This window comes from Camellia sinensis, chromosome 10 (assembly GCF_055761805.1).
Source record: "Camellia sinensis isolate YWXY chromosome 10, ASM5576180v1, whole genome shotgun sequence".
Classification (NCBI taxonomy): Eukaryota; Viridiplantae; Streptophyta; class Magnoliopsida; order Ericales; family Theaceae; genus Camellia; species Camellia sinensis.
This window is the reverse complement of record NC_138970.1, coordinates 157,175,925-157,197,450: the sequence shown is the minus strand read 5'-3', so window position 1 is coordinate 157,197,450 and position 21,526 is coordinate 157,175,925. Positions and strand designations below refer to the sequence as shown.

General features: G+C 35.8%; 1 protein-coding gene across 1 annotated transcript; it reads left to right on the top strand.

Moving 5' to 3' along the window:
* The first annotated feature begins 10,959 nt into the window (after positions 1-10,959).
* Positions 10,960-11,687, top strand: LOC145800792 (uncharacterized). Its single transcript, XM_082890535.1, has 3 exons — positions 10,960-11,045; positions 11,141-11,227; positions 11,328-11,687. The coding sequence occupies exons 2-3, from the start codon at positions 11,141-11,143 to the stop codon at positions 11,685-11,687; spliced, it is 447 nt and encodes a 148-aa protein (XP_082746661.1). The 5' UTR covers positions 10,960-11,045.
* The last annotated feature ends 9,839 nt before the right edge of the window (positions 11,688-21,526 follow it).

Genomic DNA, 21,526 nt, shown 5'->3' with positions numbered 1-21,526 from the left:
AAACATATAATTGACTAGTGAGACCTAAGTAAAGTAAAGTTTTCTCTTAGGAAGCTTTAGAAATATGTCGGATGTCATTGGCATTTTCTACAATTTTGCCATGTGGCATACTCAAAGTTTACCATGTGTCTTTCATTTGGGAAGCGGGTTGGGTTTTTGACTTTTTGACTTTTTTGGCGATTTTAGCTTGGGCTAAAAAGCTTGGTTTGGGAAGGACTTTTTGGATTTTTGATTTTTTTGACTTTTTTTGTGAGAGAATGGTGTAATAATTATAGGTTAAATTTGATGTTTTGTTTGTTACGGCTAAATATTCTATTTTGTCTTTTATGACTAAAATAGCCAAAAAAGCTCTCAAACCACCTTCCCAAACGGTGCCATTTATTTTGTTTTACTTTTATTGTCTTTTAATTTTCTTTTAAGTTTGTTTAATAAATATGTTCATTTATGATCTTTCTCTGTTATTTATATGTACTTATTCATTTAGTAGAATATAAATATATGAGAATGTATGTAAGAGATAAAAGAATTTCATTGCTAAAATAATTATCGCCTCGTCTTTTCTTTTTTTATTTATTCATAATTTTGATCTTTATAAATAAAATACACTATTCATTTGGTCTTCTCTCTCTTTCTATGCACATATATTATAGGTTCTAGATTATTATTGTTATTATTATTTTGCTGCTTTACTCATTTTTAATAAAATTTTCTATTATTCAAGTCAATAAAGCTAAGTTCACTTCCATATCTATTTTGTAAGTTGTCAATGATATTTTTCTAATATTTTATAGAGTACTCATTATATATATACAAAATCAAAATATAATATTTTATAAAAATTTACAGTATATTTTTGGGTGTTTTTTTACGTTTGTAGGGAAATTCTAACTTAAAATTTTTAAATAATAGTTTTAAAAAAAAAAAGGGACATTAAAAAAATGGATCCATTTGGTATCATTTCAAAAATTATTTTCTATCAATAAAGACACAAAAAATATCAAAACAATGCCTAAAATGCATTTGTGGAACTATTTTAACAAAATTAAATAAATAAACAAATAAAATAATTTTAGACTATGTTCAGAGTTTTTTTTTTTTTTTAAAAAAAGATTGAATTAAAAAAATGAAATTGGTACAAAACATTAGTGTTTTTAAGATTTCACTTATTTTTTTATATCAAGAATGAAAAAATCAAATATTGAAAATGAAAACAAAAAGAAATTTGAAAATACAGTAAAATGGTGTACTGCTGTGTTTTTGTCACTGTAATTTTATATCAATATTAAATGAATTTTGTACAATTCTTTATCAATTTTTGTTTTTCTTTTTAACTGAGACTATAAATTGTAATTTAAACTATTTTTAATAGATTTTATTTTATTTTTTACAGTTTTGATAATTCTTTTTTTTTTTTTGGTTGATTATTTTAAACTTGGAAGAATTTTTATAATTTTTTTGTATGATTATTTTACTATACTTTCACAATTTATTAATTTTTAATTGATATTATTTGTAATTATTTATATTACTCTTTTATTTAAAAAAATTCTAACACAATCCGCACATAGCACTAGTAAAAAAACTAGTTTATATATATATATATATATGGGCGGGGGTTCTTACCCTCCAAGATTATCCAAGTTTTCAGTTTTTTTTTATCAGCAAAGAAAAGAAACTTTATTGATGAAACAGAAAACTATTACATCAAAAAAGAAAGAGGAAGATGAATGCAAAGAGCATCATAGCGAACCTAATCAATCCCAACTAGATTGGCACCAAAAAGGCCGCCCAATCATATGCTAGCACACCATCACGAGTTGGTGAGAAACCAACCACAAACACCAAAACAACCTCACCCAATAACAGCTATCCAAACAACCCAAAACTACCAAGCAACAATAAAATAATGAAATAAACAGACCAAAACTAGTTGACAGATCAAAACAGATCAAGACAGCAATCCATATGTATAGCAACAAAGTCCACCACTGAGTAAATACTCCTTTTATCAGTAGCTCATCTTCACCAATACACAAACCAAAACAACCACACAACTCACCAGCAGTCCAAATAAAGCGGCGGCAGCCATGCTTCTACCCCTAATAGCTATTGGTTATCCAAGTTTTCAGTTTATATATATATATACATGTTATTTCTAAAATTTTTGAAATATTACATAATTGCCCCCCCCAAATTCAATATAATACTTTAAAAACTTGGGTTGCGTTTGGTAGAGTTTTGTAAATATGATTTGAGAGTATGAGTTGTATTTTGAGTTTGTGAGGTTTGGAATTATGATTTGAGTGTGAAAATTTTGTTTGGTAAAGAGTTTTGAAAATGGTTTTGAATTTAGTGGGGAATTTGCTGATGTGACATTTGATATTTGATACAAAAATTTACAACTCATAACCAAACATACAACTCAAAATTATTTTAAAGCACATAAAAAATTTTAAAAAATTTAGAAAATATTTTTTTCAAATATATAAAAATTAACATATCAATTGCAAAAAAAAAAAATTACTATTCCGGTCAACCGGTCGGACGACCGGTTCGGCAAAATTTGAAAAAAAAATTCTAAAAAGCGCGCCTGTCTCAGAGTTCTCTGCAGAGTTTTGGAAACGTATTTCCAAAACTCGTTCCAAACATCGTGCTCCAATGTTGGTGTAGAATCATATTTCCAAAACACAACGAAACAGAGATTTCATAATGTATTAAACTTGTCTTTCAAAATTTAACCACTTGTGTAATTGTCCTTTAAACTTTTACAATAATTTTTTTTGGGCAAGTTTTTTATAGTAATATTATGATGACCATAGTTTATTTTCATATTTTATTTATCATTTCATATGTCAACGCTACATTGATTGTAAACATAAGTGATAAAACCTATTAAATCAATACAGTATTGACACAAAATGTAATAAATAAATTATAGTAAAAAAAGATGATCATCCTAACATTATTGAAAAATTAAATTCAACCCATGTTAAAAGGATATTGGTAATCACATGTTAAAAAAACTTGCTATAAATGAATAAGGCAGTAGTTTTTCTCCAATTCAAAATCGGACTGGTGCATGTTGTTGGGCCTTTGTGGGCTTATCACAGAACTCACATCAATTATTTGAATCGTTCATTGTGTAAGACTCGTTAAATATTTCATCCTTGTAAAAAAAAATATATTGATCGGATATCGATAACCACTTAATTAGATCAAATTTGTGTAAACGGTAAGTGTGATTTTAAAAATAACTTGTTGACACAAAAACGATATGATCAAGTGTCTATTAATATCTGATTAACGTGACTTTTTACGATGATAAAATTCTCAATGAGTTCTACACATACGATTTGAATCATTGAAACAAATCCAAAATAGACCAAACTGGACCGTACAGTTGCAACAACAAACTGCCTAATCCCAATAAATAATATAATTTACTTGATTGACTAGAAATCATATTAATATATATATAAAGTTTCCACTACAAGAAAATCTGTTATATAACACGAAGGCTTTTGCGACGGGGCACCTGCCGTCGCAAAAAATGAGTTTTTGCGACGCAGTGTAGTTGCCGTCGCCAAAAAAGTATTTTTGCGACGGCGTTTATCTACCGTCGACGAAAATGGCCTTTTGCGACGGGGTTTACCTCCGTCGCTAATAAATTTCACCGAAAAATGCAGGAGCATTTGCGACGCACGTATACCGTCACAAAAAGTATTATTTAGCGACGGTAAAGAGTTGCGGTCGCAAATGGTGGACCATTTGTGATGGCATAAGCCTGTCGCAAAAAAAAAATTTGTAAAACGACGTCGTTTTAATTTATTAATCAAGTATCATTTGCGGCGGTGGTATATATTCCATCGCAAAAAAAAAAAAAAAAAAAAAATTTCACATCCCGCTCATTTCTCCCATTCGCGGGGATTTCTCTCATTCGCGGTCATCCTAAAATCCCCAAAATCCCAATCCCTAGCTCACCAAACCAAAACCCCCAAATCAAAATCCCTAAACTCACCAAACCAAAACCCCCAAAATCCGAATCCCAGAATCTCCAAAATCCTGAAATGAAAATCATTCAGTACCGGGGTGAAAAAGGGTGAACGACGGCATTCGCAGATTGACGAGGGTGAACGACGGCCTTCGCTGGAGTGACGAGGCAGTGACTGTGAACAACGAGTGACGAACGACTGTGAATGACGAGTGACGAGGCAAGAACGAGGGTGAACGACTACGAACGACGAGTGACGAGGCAAGACTGTGAACGACTGTGAACGAGTGACGAGGCACCTTCAATCCTTTCCATTCTTCAATTTGATTCCCACTTTAAGGTTGGGAAGTTTATAATATCAATTGATATATCCATATTCTTCAGACATTGAAATGTAGTTATCTGTGTATTTTTTAGACATTGATATTTTGATTTATTGATATATTTTATTATGATTTTAATTTTTGAATCTGGATTTCCCCCCAAATGATATCTATATTTTGTGATATATTGATATCATCTAGGTTGTTTATATCCTCTATTGATGTTATGTTTCATCTTGGGCTTTATATCCTCTATTGATTTCTCCCCAAGACATCGGCACATTTCGGTTTTATCACCCAATACTTGGGCTTCTCATATGAGATGCTTTTTTCTTTTCCAACTAAATCTCTCAATCACTGGAGGAAGCTGTTTTTTGGATGCTGTTGTTAATAATTCCCAAGTTGTAGAAGTGATTCAGCCACCATCAGGTTTACAATGCTCGCAGTCAGTACTGGCTCCTAAAGGGTTGGGAACTGCACTTGTTACTGTTTATGACATTGGACTTTCACCTCCACTTGTTGCTGCTTCTGTGGTAATCTTTCCCATTTTTTATGTTTTCTTTGCGTGATTTGTCCACCCATTAGAATCTATCAAAAATTTCCTTTTAGTTTTGCTTTTTACATGATTATAGATTTTCAATTCTAATTTCTATTGCTTGTATTGAAGATAGAAAATAAGGAGGTTAAGATATAAAATTTCCTTTTAGTTTTGCTTCTTACTTAAATGAGACATGCAGAACATATGAATTAATTTGCAGATTTTTATGTTGGATGTTATAGTTTTAGAAGTTTCTCAAGTTGCTTGAGTTTAGGGAGTGAATGTTTGACTTACATTTTAGTTTGAAACCCTAATGCAACATGCCTTAAGGAAAAATTTTACTCAAGTTTCTTGCTTCCCTTGGCAGGGGGTACTCGGGGGTTTTCTATTTTTTTATGTTTTGGGGGTGGAGGAAAAGTTCCCTGTCTCACTGTTGTTCCAAAGGCAAGTTGAGTATTCACTTCTGTTGAAGAACTAGTAGGAGGAATATAATCTTTTATCCCCTTCCCTCCCCCTATATATTTATACTCTTTTTATGTTTGGTGAAGATGAAAGGGGGAGAAGTTAAGATCCTTCATCTTACTAAAATGATGCTTGGATTTTTTTGAACCAAGTATTAGGGGATACCTGTAATAACTCTGGCAACAAGCCCCCAATGAATAATTCAACCAGTACTCTTATTTACTACCACCCTTATCACTTTTTCAGTCTAGAAAGACCATGATTAATTACCTTACATAAATAAATCTAGAACTGAAGCACTTGCACAATAGAATTGAAATGCAAGCATTTTATATGAAAACAGAATGGGGCAATTGAATTAACATAGAAAAGCTTTATAAACCATTATTATATTTATCAATGCATTTGAGGATAGCATTTGGCCCAATAGTCGCATGCCCTTGGTTGTTTCCTCACTAATCGGGATTCGAAGTCCACCAATCCGCTCTTCCCTTACGATAATTAGTATGTGATATTATGTCTTGTAATTATATTTTTACCCTTACATCTCATTATGACTCTTACATTTTTTGTAATTATATTTTTTTCTAGGGCATATTTGTTTTGTATGTGAGATGTATATCTCCCAGTAAGTTTGCCTGAAGCAAATTAATAGTGGGAAACGCATATAAGGGAAGTACAGATGATGGATAAGAGTTGGATTGATTTGCCAAATAGGATGTCGAGGGAATACATTAATGGGATTGATCAATTCCTTGTGTTTGCCTACACCAATAGGGTTGAAGGTTCGATGATTAGTTGTCCGTGTAGAAAATGTGAGAATCGATACCATCTTGTGTGAGAGGGTATACGGAAGCATCTGATTTTGAATGGTTTTTTTAAAAAGTACAAACATTGGATTAATCATGGGGAATCTTACGTATCTCTGCATGCTAATCGAGGGAATGAAACATTGGCTAATTTAGACATTGGCGACGATATGGTTGGAATGATACAAGGGACTGTGGGAAATCCACATGCTGGTACAAGTGTTGACGGTAATGAAGCACAGAGCACTGATCCCCATGCATCTAAACCCCAGCTCGGTCGAAATGCAGAGACTGCAAACTATTTCAAACTTCTTCAAGATGCACAAAGTGAATTGTATCTAGGTTGTCAGAAGTTCACATCTTTGTCATTCATTGTTCGGCTTCTACATTTGAAGGTGCTTAATCAGTGGACAAACAAGTCTGTTGACATGTTGCTTGAGTTATTGAATGAGGCGTTCCCATTGGGTGTGAAACTCTCATACTCATATTATAAAGCTCAAAAGGTCACAACAGATTTGGGCTTCACATATGAGACATGGGATGCATGTCCCAACAGTTGCATGTTGTTTCGAAACGAGGACGCCAATCTTGATAAATGTGTCATATGCAACAGTTCAAGATGGAAATCAAATGGTGATGGTGGTTCAAATGGTCCTCACAACGGTGGCAAACAAATAGCTGCAAAACAAATGAGGTATTTTCCTTTAAAGCCAAGGTTGCAGAGACTGTTTATGTCATCCAAGACGGCTAAGTTAATGAGATGGCATGCAGAGGAACGAACTAATGACGGTGTCTTTAGGCATCCTGCAGACTCCCTTGCATGGAAAGATTTTGATCGTCGGAATATTGACTTTAGTAATGATTGCCGAAGTGTAAGGCTTGGCTTAGCATCTGATGGTTTTACCCATTCAGGACGATGAACATAGTTCATAGCACTTGGCCTGTTGTACTCATTCCATACAACTTGCCGCCATGGATGTGCATGAAACAACCATTTCTAATTTTATCTGTGCTTATTGACGGCCCGAAAGGACCTGGTGACAAGATTGATGTGTATATGCAACCGTTGATTGAGGAGTTGAAAGAACTATGGAATGACGGTGTCTCCACATTTGATGCATCAACAAATCAAATGTTTCAAATGCATGCAGCTTTACTGTGGACAATTAGTGATTTTCCTGCATATGCAAACTTGTCAGGATGGAGTACTAAAGGCGAATATGCATGTCCTTGTTGCAATAGAGAAACTACATCGTGTTGGTTGAAGCATAGTAGGAAACAATCATACTTGGGTCATCGCAGATTTTTACCTAATGGTCATAAATTCTGAAAGGATAAAGTATCATTTGATAGTAGTCGGGAAGTCAGATTCAAACCAAAATTGTTGTCTGGAACTGAGATGCTGCTACAATTAGAATCTGAGGGTATTTTAACCCAATACAAGAGGGATGACCTTAAGGAGAGGCATAGGAGACAAGTAGAGAAGGAGAAAGCTGGACATCGCACCCATAGCTGGAAGAAAAAGAGTATCTTCTATGAACTGTCATATTGGGAGCACAATCTAATTAGACACAACCTCGATGTGATGCATATAGAGAAGAATGTTTGTGATAATGTGTTGTGGACAATATTAGGGGTTGCAGGAAAATCGAAGGATGGTGTTAATGCTCGGCGTGATTTACAAGAAATGAATATTAGAAAACCCCTACATTTGCAGTTAAGAGGGTCGAATAAAGCTTATTTACCACCGGCACAATTCACGATGACCAAGGATGAGAAAGATTTGTTCTTGAAAGTATTGAAGGAAGTTAGAGTTCCCGACGGGTATTCATCCAATATATCGCGTCGTGTGCGCTTACATGATAGAAGTATTGGGGGTCTTAAGAGCCACGATAGTCATATTCTGATGCAACAACTAATTCCATTGGCCATTCGAAGATCGTTACCGAAGAATGTAATTGAACATTTGATTGAATTGAGCAATTTCTTTAGACAATTGTATTCCAAAGTCAATCGTGCGACAGATTTGCAATATATTCAAGATCGTATCGCCGTAACACTTTGTCATCTAGAGAAAATATTTCCTCCTACTTTTTTTGATATAATGGAGCACTTGCCTATACATCTAGTTGACGAAGCATTATTGGATGGAGCGATTCAGTTTCGATGAATGTATCCAATTGAGAGGTATCTTCTTACTTTGAAGCAATATGTGCGTAATAGAGCTTGTCCAGAAGGTTCAATTGCTAAAGGATATCTTATGGAAGAATGCATGAATTTTTGTGCACAATATCTCAATGATGTGGAAACTAAATCTAATCGACCCACGAGGAACTACAGTGGTGATGATAATCTGGGTCGTGCTGTTGGTGAAATCACAAGCTTTTATCTTGATAATATTTCTTGGGTACAAACTCATCGGTATGTCTTATTCAATACAGCCGCGGTTCAACCATTCATAAAGTAAGTTATGTCACTCACTCAATATTTTATTATGTTTCATTGAATTTTGAACCAAATTTTGTTTTTTTGATAAAATTTCAATTTACACAGCAAACACCTTGAAGAACTTAAGGTCAAAATGCCTCGTGTTGACGATCATCAGCTTTGGCGTGAACATTTTGAAACTTTTCACATTTGGTTCAAGGAACATGTATGTATTTAAATCTACAGATTCTATTTACTTAAGTCGAACTATATTTTAAATTTTACAATTTTTATTATTTAAAATAGGTTCAAACTTTGCGAAGGACTAGTGATGTCACATTTTCTGAAGAGATTACTGTATTGGCAAATGGTCCTCATAACCTGGCAAGGAGATTCAACGGGTATATAATGAATGGGTTTCGGTATCAAGTAAAGGCCATGGATGACCGTCGAGCCACACAAAATTGTGGTGTAGCTTTGAAGGCAGATACCATAAGTTATGCTAGTCGGAAAGACAAGAATCCTCGTGTGGGGTCTGTGTACTATTATGGACAATTGACAAATATTGTTGAGATTCGATATTCCAATGAGAAGAAGCATGTTTTGTTTAAGTGTGATTGGATTGACAACATTCACGGGAAGATACAAGATGTCTTCAATTTCATGTTAGTCAACTTCAATCATTTGTTGTATCGAGATGATCGAATTACTAATGAACCTTTCATCTTGGCATCCCAAGCAGAGCAAGTTTGGTATGTTGCAGACCCGTTACAACCATACTGGCAAGTGGCGGTGAAGATGTCTCAAAGATGTTTATTTGATATGAGTTCAACTGATCCACAAATTGAGCCATATATGAGCCAACAATTGGAAGAAAATATAATGCTTCGTGATGAAGAAGTTGGTTGGGTGAGGGAAGCCACAGAAGGGGAAACAGTTGATGTTCAAATAGGTTGATATTTAATCAACATCAGTAATTCACTTAAGGCCAAGGTTGTAGTTAATCATCAGTTTCTTAATTTACTTTGTCTTTGTAATTGTATTAGTTCAATTTATGTCATATTAAAGTTGATGACAAACCATTATCTATGTTTCTAATTAATGTTATATTGCTTGCAGATTATTATGGGAAGGAAGAGGCAACCTGATCATCCCCGACGCATGATGTCTGATGTGGTACGTAAGAGGACATCAACGGCACCACCATCAGAGGAGGCATCACATCGACCACCATCAGAAGGGCCATTAGTGCCACCATTAGAGGAGACATCACAGCGAGCACCATTAGTGCCACCGCATCGACCACCATTAGTGGCACCACAGCAGCTATCATCTACTCAGCCACCACGCCTACCATTGGTGCGTCCACCATCAGTGGCACCACCATTAGAGGAGGCATCACAGCAAGCACCATCAGAGGGGCCATTAGTGCCACCGCATCAACCCCCATCAATGGCACCACACTAGCTATCATCTACTCAGCCTCTAGGCTTACCATCGGTGCGTCCACCATCAGTGGCACCGTAGCAGCTATCATCCCGACTAGAGTCATCGGCTTATGAGCCATCCGCAGGTATATAAATTTGCTTTGATTTGTATGAAAATTATTTAAATATATATTTATTTGTTCTCATTACATATAACTTGTTTATTTTCATTGTATTTTTCAGATCCTTCGACTTCCTCACAGCCTCACTCAGGTATAAGAAATTGATTTGTATTGACATTATTTAAATTTGCATTTGTTTATTATCATTGCATATTGTTTATTCTTATTGTATCTCACAGGTCATGTTAGTTCTTCATCAACCTCGAGTAGGCGTGGTAGAGGATGTGCCAAGGGCATTAGGGAGTGGGGTACCGATACCAAATTGGACATACAATTTGATGAAAATTACTGTCCAATAAGGGATAACGTGTCTAAGTTAACTACTCAACTTGGCATTATTGTGCGAAATGGTAACATTGTTCCTCTTACTTTTCTTGACTGGAACATTGTGCCTGATGATATTCTTGATGCTATCTGGAAGGATGTGAAGGTAAAAGTATATTTTTGTCCAAAAATTTAAATTCCAAAATTGTGTTATTATTATTTAAACCTTGAAATTGTGTTTTATAGGACAATTTGAATATATGTCCAGAGGAGTACAAGCCAATCTGCATGAAAAACTGTAACAGCATATGGAAGGATCACAAGAATAAGATTAAGTGTAAGTATTTCAAGCCTAGAAGTGAAGATCCTAATCTGAAGGATGATGTTCTTTTGCACATTGTGCCAAGCCAGTGGGAAGAACTTGTGGAGTATTGGCGTACTTCCGATGCTGAGGTATACAAATAAGTTATATGTATGATATGTAAACATACAAATCATATTTATATACTTATATTTGTTGAACCTATTATAGAAAATTGCAACTAGGAACGCTAAAAATCGGCGAGCTCATGGCATAGCTCATACCACATGGCGTACTACTTTCGCTCAGATACGGCATGAGGTTTATATTTTACTATTTTATTTTTGTATATAAATAAACATTGTATATTTACAAATTATTTGGATTCTAATTTTCGTATTTCTAAAAAAATGTAGATGACCAATAAGGGGGAGTCTACTGATAAGATGAATGTTTGGCTTATGACACGTAGAGCAGATGACCCAGAGGTTATCCAGACCTTGGTAGTTTCCAAACACCTTTGATTGTATTTAAAGTTTATTTTTTATTTTTTGTGTTAACCATCTTAATTTGGCATATACTTGTATTTCTTATTCAATACAGGATGAGTTTAATGGCCAACTCTCTATGCTACCTGAGGATTGTCGGACTTTGGAGGCTAGGAATGCCATTTTCCATGAGTTGATAGGTCATGACAATCATGGATATTGTCGCACATACGGGAGAACTGTGCCTCGGAGAGCAGTGTATAAAGATGGTGCAGGGCCATCACAGTTAGCACCCCAGCCATCGAATATTGTTCAGATCACCCAGCAGGTTCGTGCGGAGCTAAGGGATGAGTTGAGGGAGGAGCTGAGGGAGGAGATGAGAGCAGAGTTCTCTACACATTTACAGCAGCTGAGAGCTGAGATGATGGCCTTTGTGTCACAAGGGGCAAGTGTGGATCCTAACAGACAAGTTTGATATAAATTAAATTGTTTGATAGTTAAATTGTCACACAACATTATGTATAAAATTCGAATATGATTAACACATTATGCATTGACTATCATAGGCTCCTGATGCATCGAGTGACCACCGGGCATTTAGGGAATCTGCAGAAGACGAGAATCCATATACACCACCACCAGAAGATCAGGTATAAAATGTAACTTTACATTCTAAGCTAAAATGTATATTTGCATTCTTTGCATTTTAAGCTAATAGAGTTGTGGGAGAAGACGGGACTCAAATTGGGTTCCCGGATTAGGAGTTAGAGATGGATTTCACTCTAGGCAAACTATTTCTTTAAAAAACTTGAATTCGAGGTGTTAACGCCCCAAAATCACCAAAAGGGGTCGGATTGGCACGAAACTTGGCACACACGACCACCTAGGCACGAAAGACTTGTAGGAGAAGACGGGACTCCAATCGGGTTCCCGGATTAGGAGTTAGAGACGGATTTCACTCTAGGCAAACTAGTTCTTTAAGAAACTTGAATTCGAAGTGTTAACGTCCCAAAATCACCAAAAGGGGTCGGTTTAGCACGGAACTTGGCACACATGACCGCCTAGGCACGAGAGACTTGTGGGAGAAGACGGAACTCCAATCGGGTTCCCGGTTTGACAGTTAGAGCCGTATTTCGATTTAGGCAAACTAGTTCCTTAAGAAACTTAAATTCGAGGTGTTGACGCCCCAAAATCACCCAACGAGGTCGGATTGGCACGAAACTTGGCACACACGACCGCCTAGGCACGAGAGACTTGTGGGAGAAGACGGGACTCCAATCGGGTTCCCGGATTAGGAGTTAGAGACGGATTTCACTCTAGGCAAACTAGTTCTTTAAGAAACTTGATTTCAAAGTGTTAACGTCCCAAAATCACCAAAAGGGATCGGTTTAGCACGGAACTTGGCACACACGACCGCCTAGGCACGAGAGACTTGTGGGAGAAGACGAAACTCCAATCGAGTTCCCGGTTTGGGAGTTAGCACCGTATTTCGGTTTAGGCAAACTAGTTCCTTAAGAAACTTAAATTCGAGGTGTTGACGCCCCAAAATCACCAAACGCGGTCGGATTGGCACGAAACTTGGCACACACGACCGCCTAGGCACGAGAGACTTGTGGGAGAAGACGGGACTCCAATCGGTTTCCCGGTTTGGGAGTTAGAGCCGTATTTCAGTCTAGGCAAACTAGTTCCTTAAGAAATTTGAATTCGAGGTGTTGACGCTCCAAAATCACCAAAAGGGGTCGGTTTAGCACGAAACTTGGCAACATGATCGCCTAGACACGAGAGACTTGTGGGAGAAGACGAGACTCGAATCGGGTTTCCGGTTTGGGAGTTAGGGTCGGATTTCTATCTAGCCAAAATTATTTACTTAACTATCTTTGTAATTATATAGTTGTAGACGCCCCCGCGTGGGGCTCATGCTACAGTTCGGACCCTCGATTTGTGTCACGGTTCTTAATCTGAACCAAAGAGTCCAAATCTGGCAAATCGTTTTGAGAAATAGATTTTTTTGAAAAGAAGTGCCAAACATGGACTACTTTGCCAGATACAGAGTCGCCACCTAAATATTTTAAAATGGGGGAATTTAGGAAACCCTGACTCGGTGCCGAAGGCCACATGTCCGTCATCACCGGAGTTGTCTCGGCTCGGGAGCTTGGGTACGATCGGGGAAGGTCAGTTATGAGCACCCCCTCTCGCCCGGTCCGAAGACCGGCCTCTACTAACCGTGATACCCGTTTTTGAAAACGTTATGTGTTCTTATTCCATTTATTAGCCTAGAATTACTATGTTATGCGCACAGCAAATAAGTATAAACTAGATTGTCTAATTTGAAAATAAACATTGCATATCCGTTTGTTTTGAAAACACTTTGGAATTTGCTACTCGTGAGTAGGCTAAAACACGGATTTCAACGAGTTTTTCCAACTCAAACAATCCAACCTTCACCCACAGGCATTCAAACAGTTTATCTCACATAAACACCTAGCCACATGGTAAGCATACTGTCATGGCAACACTCACACGCATGCGGGATGCTAAAACATAAATACTTACATCGTACTCCGTGCCAAAATAGTAAACTAGTTAGCAAACATGCATGTCCTAGTTCATGTTAAGAATGGCTAATGCATCGCATGCAAAAATGCAATCTAGATAGGCTCGGCTAATCCTAAACATGGCATGTGAAATGCGATCAACTATCACATATTCAATTTGTGAATTGAAGTACAAGTACAGTTAGCGTGATGTACCGAGCCTAATGCATGCAGTACAAATGCATGAATGCACACATGCATAGCATAAGGTATGCTAAATTAAACGTGCCCTAATCTACCATCATAAGCAGGTAAATAAAAGGGAAGAAAGACGTGAGGTTGGAAGACATACACCCACTCACGCACACTTATTACACAATTGTCCTCGCTCGGAGGAACCAAATAAATATTACAGTCCCAAATAATAAGCGAATAAAATTATTACAGAATTTCTAATTAATTAAAAGAAAGAATGCAACAGAGAGAAAAGGGTGGCCGCAGCCTCTGCCTTGGGATGCGCGAGTGATGAATGCTCGAGACCGTCTCGCCTGAAAAACCCGTACCATACCCCCGCCACCTCTGTTTGTACTGCCCTGTCTTTCTGAAAATTGCCAAAACTCCAGAACAGGTTCTTTACACACTGCAGAGCACCACCGGCCAGACAGAATTCCAACCGGCACTTTACAATTTCCACCGGCTGCTCTTGAACTCATCGGCACTTCAGAGATTGCCGGTCGGCACTAAATTCTGCCAGTCGGCAGAAACTTCCTGCAGAAGACAGTTTTGACAGCAAACACAGAACAGACAGTGCATGGCATGGGGTTTCAGGCATATGTGAGCATGGTCATGCTTCCTATCATGCTTTGAACTCAATGAAGCATGATCCTCGATCCTCGAGCCATCAATGGTGCATGATAGCCCAAGGGATCAATTTTGCCACTTGATATAAATATGCATGCAACAAACAAAATGAGAACCAAAGCCTTATCAAGCCGGAGTCAAAGGCCTCGGTGATCGAGAATCGAGGCACATTACATCACTTGAAGTATGAATGTTCCTTGATTCCCACACTTGGTTTGACACCCCAAACCAAGTAAATGCGATGCATGTTATGCAAACATGATTCAAAATGCAACAATGACATGGAAATGCAAAGCATGCCAAATGTTATGCAACTCACATGACAAGTATGTAATGCTAAGCATGCAATATGCAAGTGCAATGCAAACTTAGGCCACTTGAGCAATGGGATCAACATGAAACATTACTTAATGGAGCAATTATGTAACAAACATGAGACAAGCATGCAAGAGGGTTTTGAACCGTAAAGGGGCAGGCCCTAACCCACCCCAAAACAGTGGCAAAAAGTGTCCGATAGGTGGACCAATGTTCATGCCAACAAGCAAGCCAAAAGTCCTACGGTTAAAGCACAAAAGGGAGACATTTCACTCTCATCAACATGACCACTCATGGCATGACTAAGACAAGTAAAAACAGAATTTTTACATGCAAAATGGGACTCCAAAGCCTCCTAATATGGCAGCTAAAATGACTCCCATGAAATGCTACCACCAAGACTCATTTCTAGGCATAAAAAGGTACACCCTAAGAGCATGGAAGAGGTCATGCATGCACACATACAAACATGATTTACGGACTGAAATGGGGTCCTAAATGATGCCAAATCATGAGGATGATCACAACCATGCATACTAGAGGTCAACATGCTCAAAGCTTTCAAGCCAAAATGCAAAGCAACCATGACAAACATGTCAAACATGGCCAAATTGATAACCAACAGACTTTAAGCATGGGAAAACAATGCTAAAAACTTCATGGAACTAAGCCAACACATGCAAGAATCATGGCCTAATCATGAGATGCACTTCTAAGCAAAATGGAACAATACAAAGCAAGTACTACAAGCATACAAGGAGGCACAAATCCGGCCAAAAACAGAGGTTACATATGACCTAAAACACCCAAAAAACTTCTGAAATAAAGCTAAAAAAGATCAAGCATACATGCTACCCTTTTAGGCCAAAATGCAAGGAAACAAAACAATGAAGGGAGGGGGGTGTCCCTCCCCTATGCAAGACTTCAAACCACCTTCTTTACCACAAAAAATACACTGGTTTTCAATGGTGAAGAGATCAAAACACTGAAGTAAACAAAGCCCTATCAAAGAGGCAACAAGAGGGGCCAAATAAGGCCTAACAAGGTGAGTTTGCACTCAAACTACAAGACAACCTTAATGAAAATTCTAAAGCATGAGAATATAAGCCTTTTTCATGTTATGCACAAAAGCTAAATCAGCAAGCAAGATAGGTAAAAAACTATTGCAAGTTTGGGGAATATAAAGCAAGATGCTCACCCTTGAAGAACCTTTGAAGAACAAATGGTCCAGCCCTTTTCTTTTGAACAAAATCAGTCCAAAAACTCAAGAATCAACCCCCCAAGTCCCTCAATCTCGGAGCAAGGTGTAATGGTGTGTGTAATGGTGCAAAAGTAAGGTAAAATCCACCTTTAGGCCAAGGAAACACACACAAAGAGAGAGAGAGAGGGAGATATAGAGATAGGGTGTATCTATATCTCTAAGCTCTGGTTTTTGCTTCTAAGTTTCTAACCTAGATCAAAGAGGAGAGCCCTCCCTCTTATAGGACTCCCTCTTGCAAAGCTTATGCAACAAGCTTGGTTAGAGGGCAATCCCTCCATACACGTGTATGGAGGGAGGCAGAGTTGGTGCCAGCTATCACAGCTGGCACAAAATATCTCCATAAAGTGGATGAATAGTGGTCGGCTGCCCAAAAATGTCATTTTGACAAAATTAAGTGCCGACCAAACAGTGCCGACCGGCAATAAAAAGTGCCGATGGCAACAAACAAACAGCCGGTGGCCTCTAGCCACTGCCGGTGGTGGGTGGGGATGGTCTACAAGCCCTACCCCGCCTTTCAAAGGCAAAATACAAGTGTTTGGTGCAAAACCAGACACTAAACGGTCGAATTTGGAGATCCTGAGACAAGGCGCGTAGCCGAGACCTCCGGGAACTCCAAATAAACACAAACATGAATGATCACCGAGTGTTCAAACGGTGACGTCCAAGTCTTGAGGACGGTCAAAAATGGGGTGTCTACAATAGTAATTAATTTTTTATGTTTTTTTGTAATTAAAATATTAACACATAATTATATTGTCATTAATTATTTTTATTTTTTATTTTCAGATATTTCCTGAGTAGCAGTTTGCTTCTTGTGGAATGCAGCCGTGTGAAGATTGCGACGAACTTTTGTTTTTTTAACCCACGGAAGAATTATGAAGAAAACTTTTATTTTTGATTTACGTTTTTTAGATTTGTGAACAACATTATGTATGTATTATGCAAAATTATGTGGTTGGATAATTTTGATGATGTGTTGTTATGAATGGAAGAATATTTTAATTATGGATGAAATTTTATTTATATACAGGAATTTTTATATTATTATATAATTATCGATTTTTTTTAGCTATTTTTATTTAATACAGGTAATTTGCATATTTTTAATAATTTTATTGCAGCATTTTTGTTAGAACCAGGTTTTTGCGACAGTAGCGTAGCCGTTGCCAATGATATTGGCAATATTAACAAAAGGCCTTTAGCGACGGTATTTTTACTGTCGCAAATAATATTTTTAGAGACGGCACATTTTTCTATCGCAAATAACTGTATTAACGACGGTATTAAACCCGTCGCAAATAACTATTTTAGCGACGGTATTTTTACCGTCTCAAATAAACCCTTTTGCGACGGTATTTTACCGTCGCAAATAACCATATTAGCGACGGTATTTTAGTGCCGTCTCAAAAACTTCAGATTTTTACACATTAATTGCGACAGTATTTTGCCGTCGCTAAAAGGCAATTTTGCCGTCGCCAATATTTTGCGACGGCGTCTTACCATCACTAAAGACCTTTAGCTACCCCTTTTTTTGCGACCCCCCTATTACCGTCGCTAAAAGCTATATACCGTCGCAAAAAAGCTTTTGAGATGGCTTTTTGGGTATTGGCGACGGTATTTTACCGTCGCAAAAAAGCAAATTTTTTGTAGTGTTCATCAAAAACAATTAAGTTTTGATAGAGAAATAATGTCCTATAAATTATTTAATTGGATCACTTGTGAACTCTCGACTAAAGATATAAAAATTAGCCTAAAAGGTTGAATAGAAAGAAGATTAATTACATTGAGATCTTTTTAATTGTTAGCAAATACCACCTTAACTATATTCATAATTTTATACATTTTGATTTATTCAACAATAAAATTTGTACAAATAATCTTGGGTAAATTATGCAAATTGTCCCTATAGTTTACTCGTTTTTTCATTTTGGTCCCTGTTGTTTCAATTTGATCAATTTTGCCCCTTAATTTTATGGATTGTGTCATATTAGTTCAATAAATAACGGTAGTTAAATTTGATGGACGGAAAATCAAATGATGTTTCGATTTGGTCCCTGTAGTTTATAGAAAAGTCAAAACAATATAGATCAAATTAACACATCCTAGAAACTACAAGGACCAAATTGAAACATCATTTGATTTTCCGTTCATCAAACTTAACTGCCGTTATTTATTGGACTAATATGGCACAATCTGTAAAATTAAAGGGCAAAATTAATTAAATTAAAATAACAAGGACCAAAATGAAAAAAAATAATAATAAAAAAAATAAACTACAAGAACTACTGCTGTAATTTGTTCAATAATCTTTACATTGAGATTAATGACTTATAATTTTTTATTAGTCCAAATAGCATTTATTAAGTAATCTTTAACATAATTTAATCAAATAAAACTCGACCTGATGCATTAGCAACCTGGCGAGATATAATATGCTCTTTTTTTTTCTTTTTTTTTTTGGTTACAGTATGACTCTCACTGGACGAATCTTGACTCCGCCCAATATATACATGTGTGTGCGTGCGTGCGTGCGTGTGTGTAGGCAGTAGGACGATCGAGTACAAGCACCACTAGCATCCAATGCTCTCCCACGAGAACCACTGGCCTTTAACCAAAGCTGAGAAGTACGTACGTCTGTGAATGCCTACATAAAATTTTAAAAGATTGCACTGTTTCACTAAAGTGAAGCATCCACTTATTTCATTTTTTAAAAAATAACTGTGCGATTGATCCACCATATCTTATAATACTACTGCACAATGCAGCTTCTTGATATTCCACGTCCATATTTGCCAAGAATGTCAGACTGCATATTTTCATACACCTTTCTTCAAGAAGCATATATGTATATATATATTCATATATATTATGAAGGTGCCATTCTTTTCATAGATTGAGATGCCTAAGGAGATCTATAGGCCTGTTACGCACAACACTCTCAAAAGTAATGCTGTGCAAAACATGTTTTTTGGCACCTTCCTTTTGCAAACTGGTTTTTCATGGTGACTTTTACTGAAATAGTTTGCACCCATTTGCTATGAGAGTCATTTTTTCAGTTCTTTCAGAAATTTTATGTTGATTGTGTGTCTTATCAATCATAAAGGGTTAAATGAATATATGTCATTGAAAATAAAGAGATAATGGACACATAAACACGTGTCTTCTTGGTTTATTAGATAATTTCTACTTTTGAATAATGAATTCTGAAGGTTTATATCACGGACTTGGTAGCTGTCAGTTTAATTATAAAAATATTAATGCTACATTATTTCAGTGTGTTGCTTAGGATTGAGCAAGTAATCCGTGAAATTCGTAATTCGATCCAGTCCAGTCTAATTTGATAGGTTTGGATTAGTTTTTTGAATCCGCAGTTCGGTTCTGGATTGAAGAATTAAAAATCCGTAGTCTATGGATTGGTTCCGGATTGAATCTCACAGTTCCAGATTGAAACCGATCAGGACAGTATACAAATAGTCTATATTTTTATTATACATCCTCCCCCATAGTATCTTCTCTTAATTCTATATAAAATCTAAACTCAAACCTAAAACCGTATAATATCTTCTTTTATTACTTTTGTTTGTTGGTTTTTAATTTTAATTTGTAATAGTTTAAATACTTATAATGAAACCAGTTTTCTTATGATTGTTTAAATTTTAGAACAGTATATCGCTATTATAGAAAAATATGTTACTATTGTAAAACTAATATAGCGTTATGTTTATATTTTTATAAAATTAAAGTGTTATATATATTTTTTTGTTATTTAATTATGTGAATCTGTGATCTTAAACGGAACCAATCCGTATTTAAATGAATTGGTTCGGATTGGTTCGATGATTTAAACGGATTAGATTGATTTTAATTTTTTAAGAATCGTAGATAACGAATTAATCCTGATTTTATCTCAATCCGATATAATCCGAACCATACTCACCTTGGTGTTTCTGACATTATTTTTATTTTTTATTCAAGAAATTAATATTGAAAACCCCCAGTCAAACTGCAATAAGGAGACGTGAGAATATTATTTTTGATCAATTGTATGGCAATGCATTATAAGTAATTGTAGCTAGCAAGCAAATCTAAGCACTACTATCGATTTTGACAAGTCCCTCATTCTAGTGCAGTGAGTTGATTCACCAATATGACCATAAAAGTTTTCGAGATGTGTATGTAGTAGCCTATTTTGGAAATCTGACTAAAAGTTAGGTTTTTTGGTTTTTTAACAGTTTTGAGTTATATCGTTGCTTTATTTTTTTATATATTTTTTAAAAAATTTAACAAAAATTAAAAAATCAACCTTTAATTTATTTTTCAAAACAAGTCTATACCTCTTTTAATCATCATCATAGTAATCACGAATATATGTCATACATAAATGATTTGTAAATTATAAGAGTAATAATATAGGAGAATGGTATGATGTGCAAGTGTACATTATATACACCTTATGCAAATAATAATAATAATTTAACTAATAAAAAATAATTAATTAAAATATTACTATAAAAAAATTTAAAAAAATAAAAAAGCAATTGTGAATCCCAGGAGCATTTGTTAAGGGTGAGCATGGTTCGAATTAGTCTGGATTGAGGTAAAATAAGGAGTTATCTACAGTTTTCGAAAAATTAAAATCAATCCAATCTGTTTAAATCATGAAATCAATCCGTTTAAATACAGATTGGATTGGTTTAAGATCACGGATTCAAATAATTAAATAACAAAAAAAATATAGAACATTTTAATTTCAAAAAAATATAAACATAGCATCAAACAAAAGCAATAAACAAAAGTAGCAAACAAAAGCGATTAAACTGGATACACATTACACAAAGCAAAATTCTCCTCTATATTTAAACTAAGCATAACATCAAACAAAAGGAATAAAAAATGATATTATGTGGGAGGGTCTATAATATAAATATATATTATTTATACACGGTTCGGATTGGTTGGAACCAATCCGTGTCGTACGAATTTTTAAATTTTTAATCTGAAACCAAATCATAAATTCAAAAAATTAACCCAAACTTACTGAATTAGACTATACCGGATTAAATTACGAATTATAGGAACTTGGTCTGGCATTTGTGGTACGAAATTGAGGGAAGTCGGATGGTTAAAACGAGCCAAGGTTCTCTCCTTGCAGCCTGGTACTTGCGCCCGTCCTTGCAGGCCTTCGGGTCTACTTTTAGGCCCAATTTTAATAATCCGAACCGTTCATATTTTATGATTTATTCAGTATATCATACCTGTAAAAAATCAAGTTGATCGGATATCAGAAAGTATGTGTTTGGAAAACTGTTTATTAAATTATTTAAAAAATAATTTTTAGTTCAA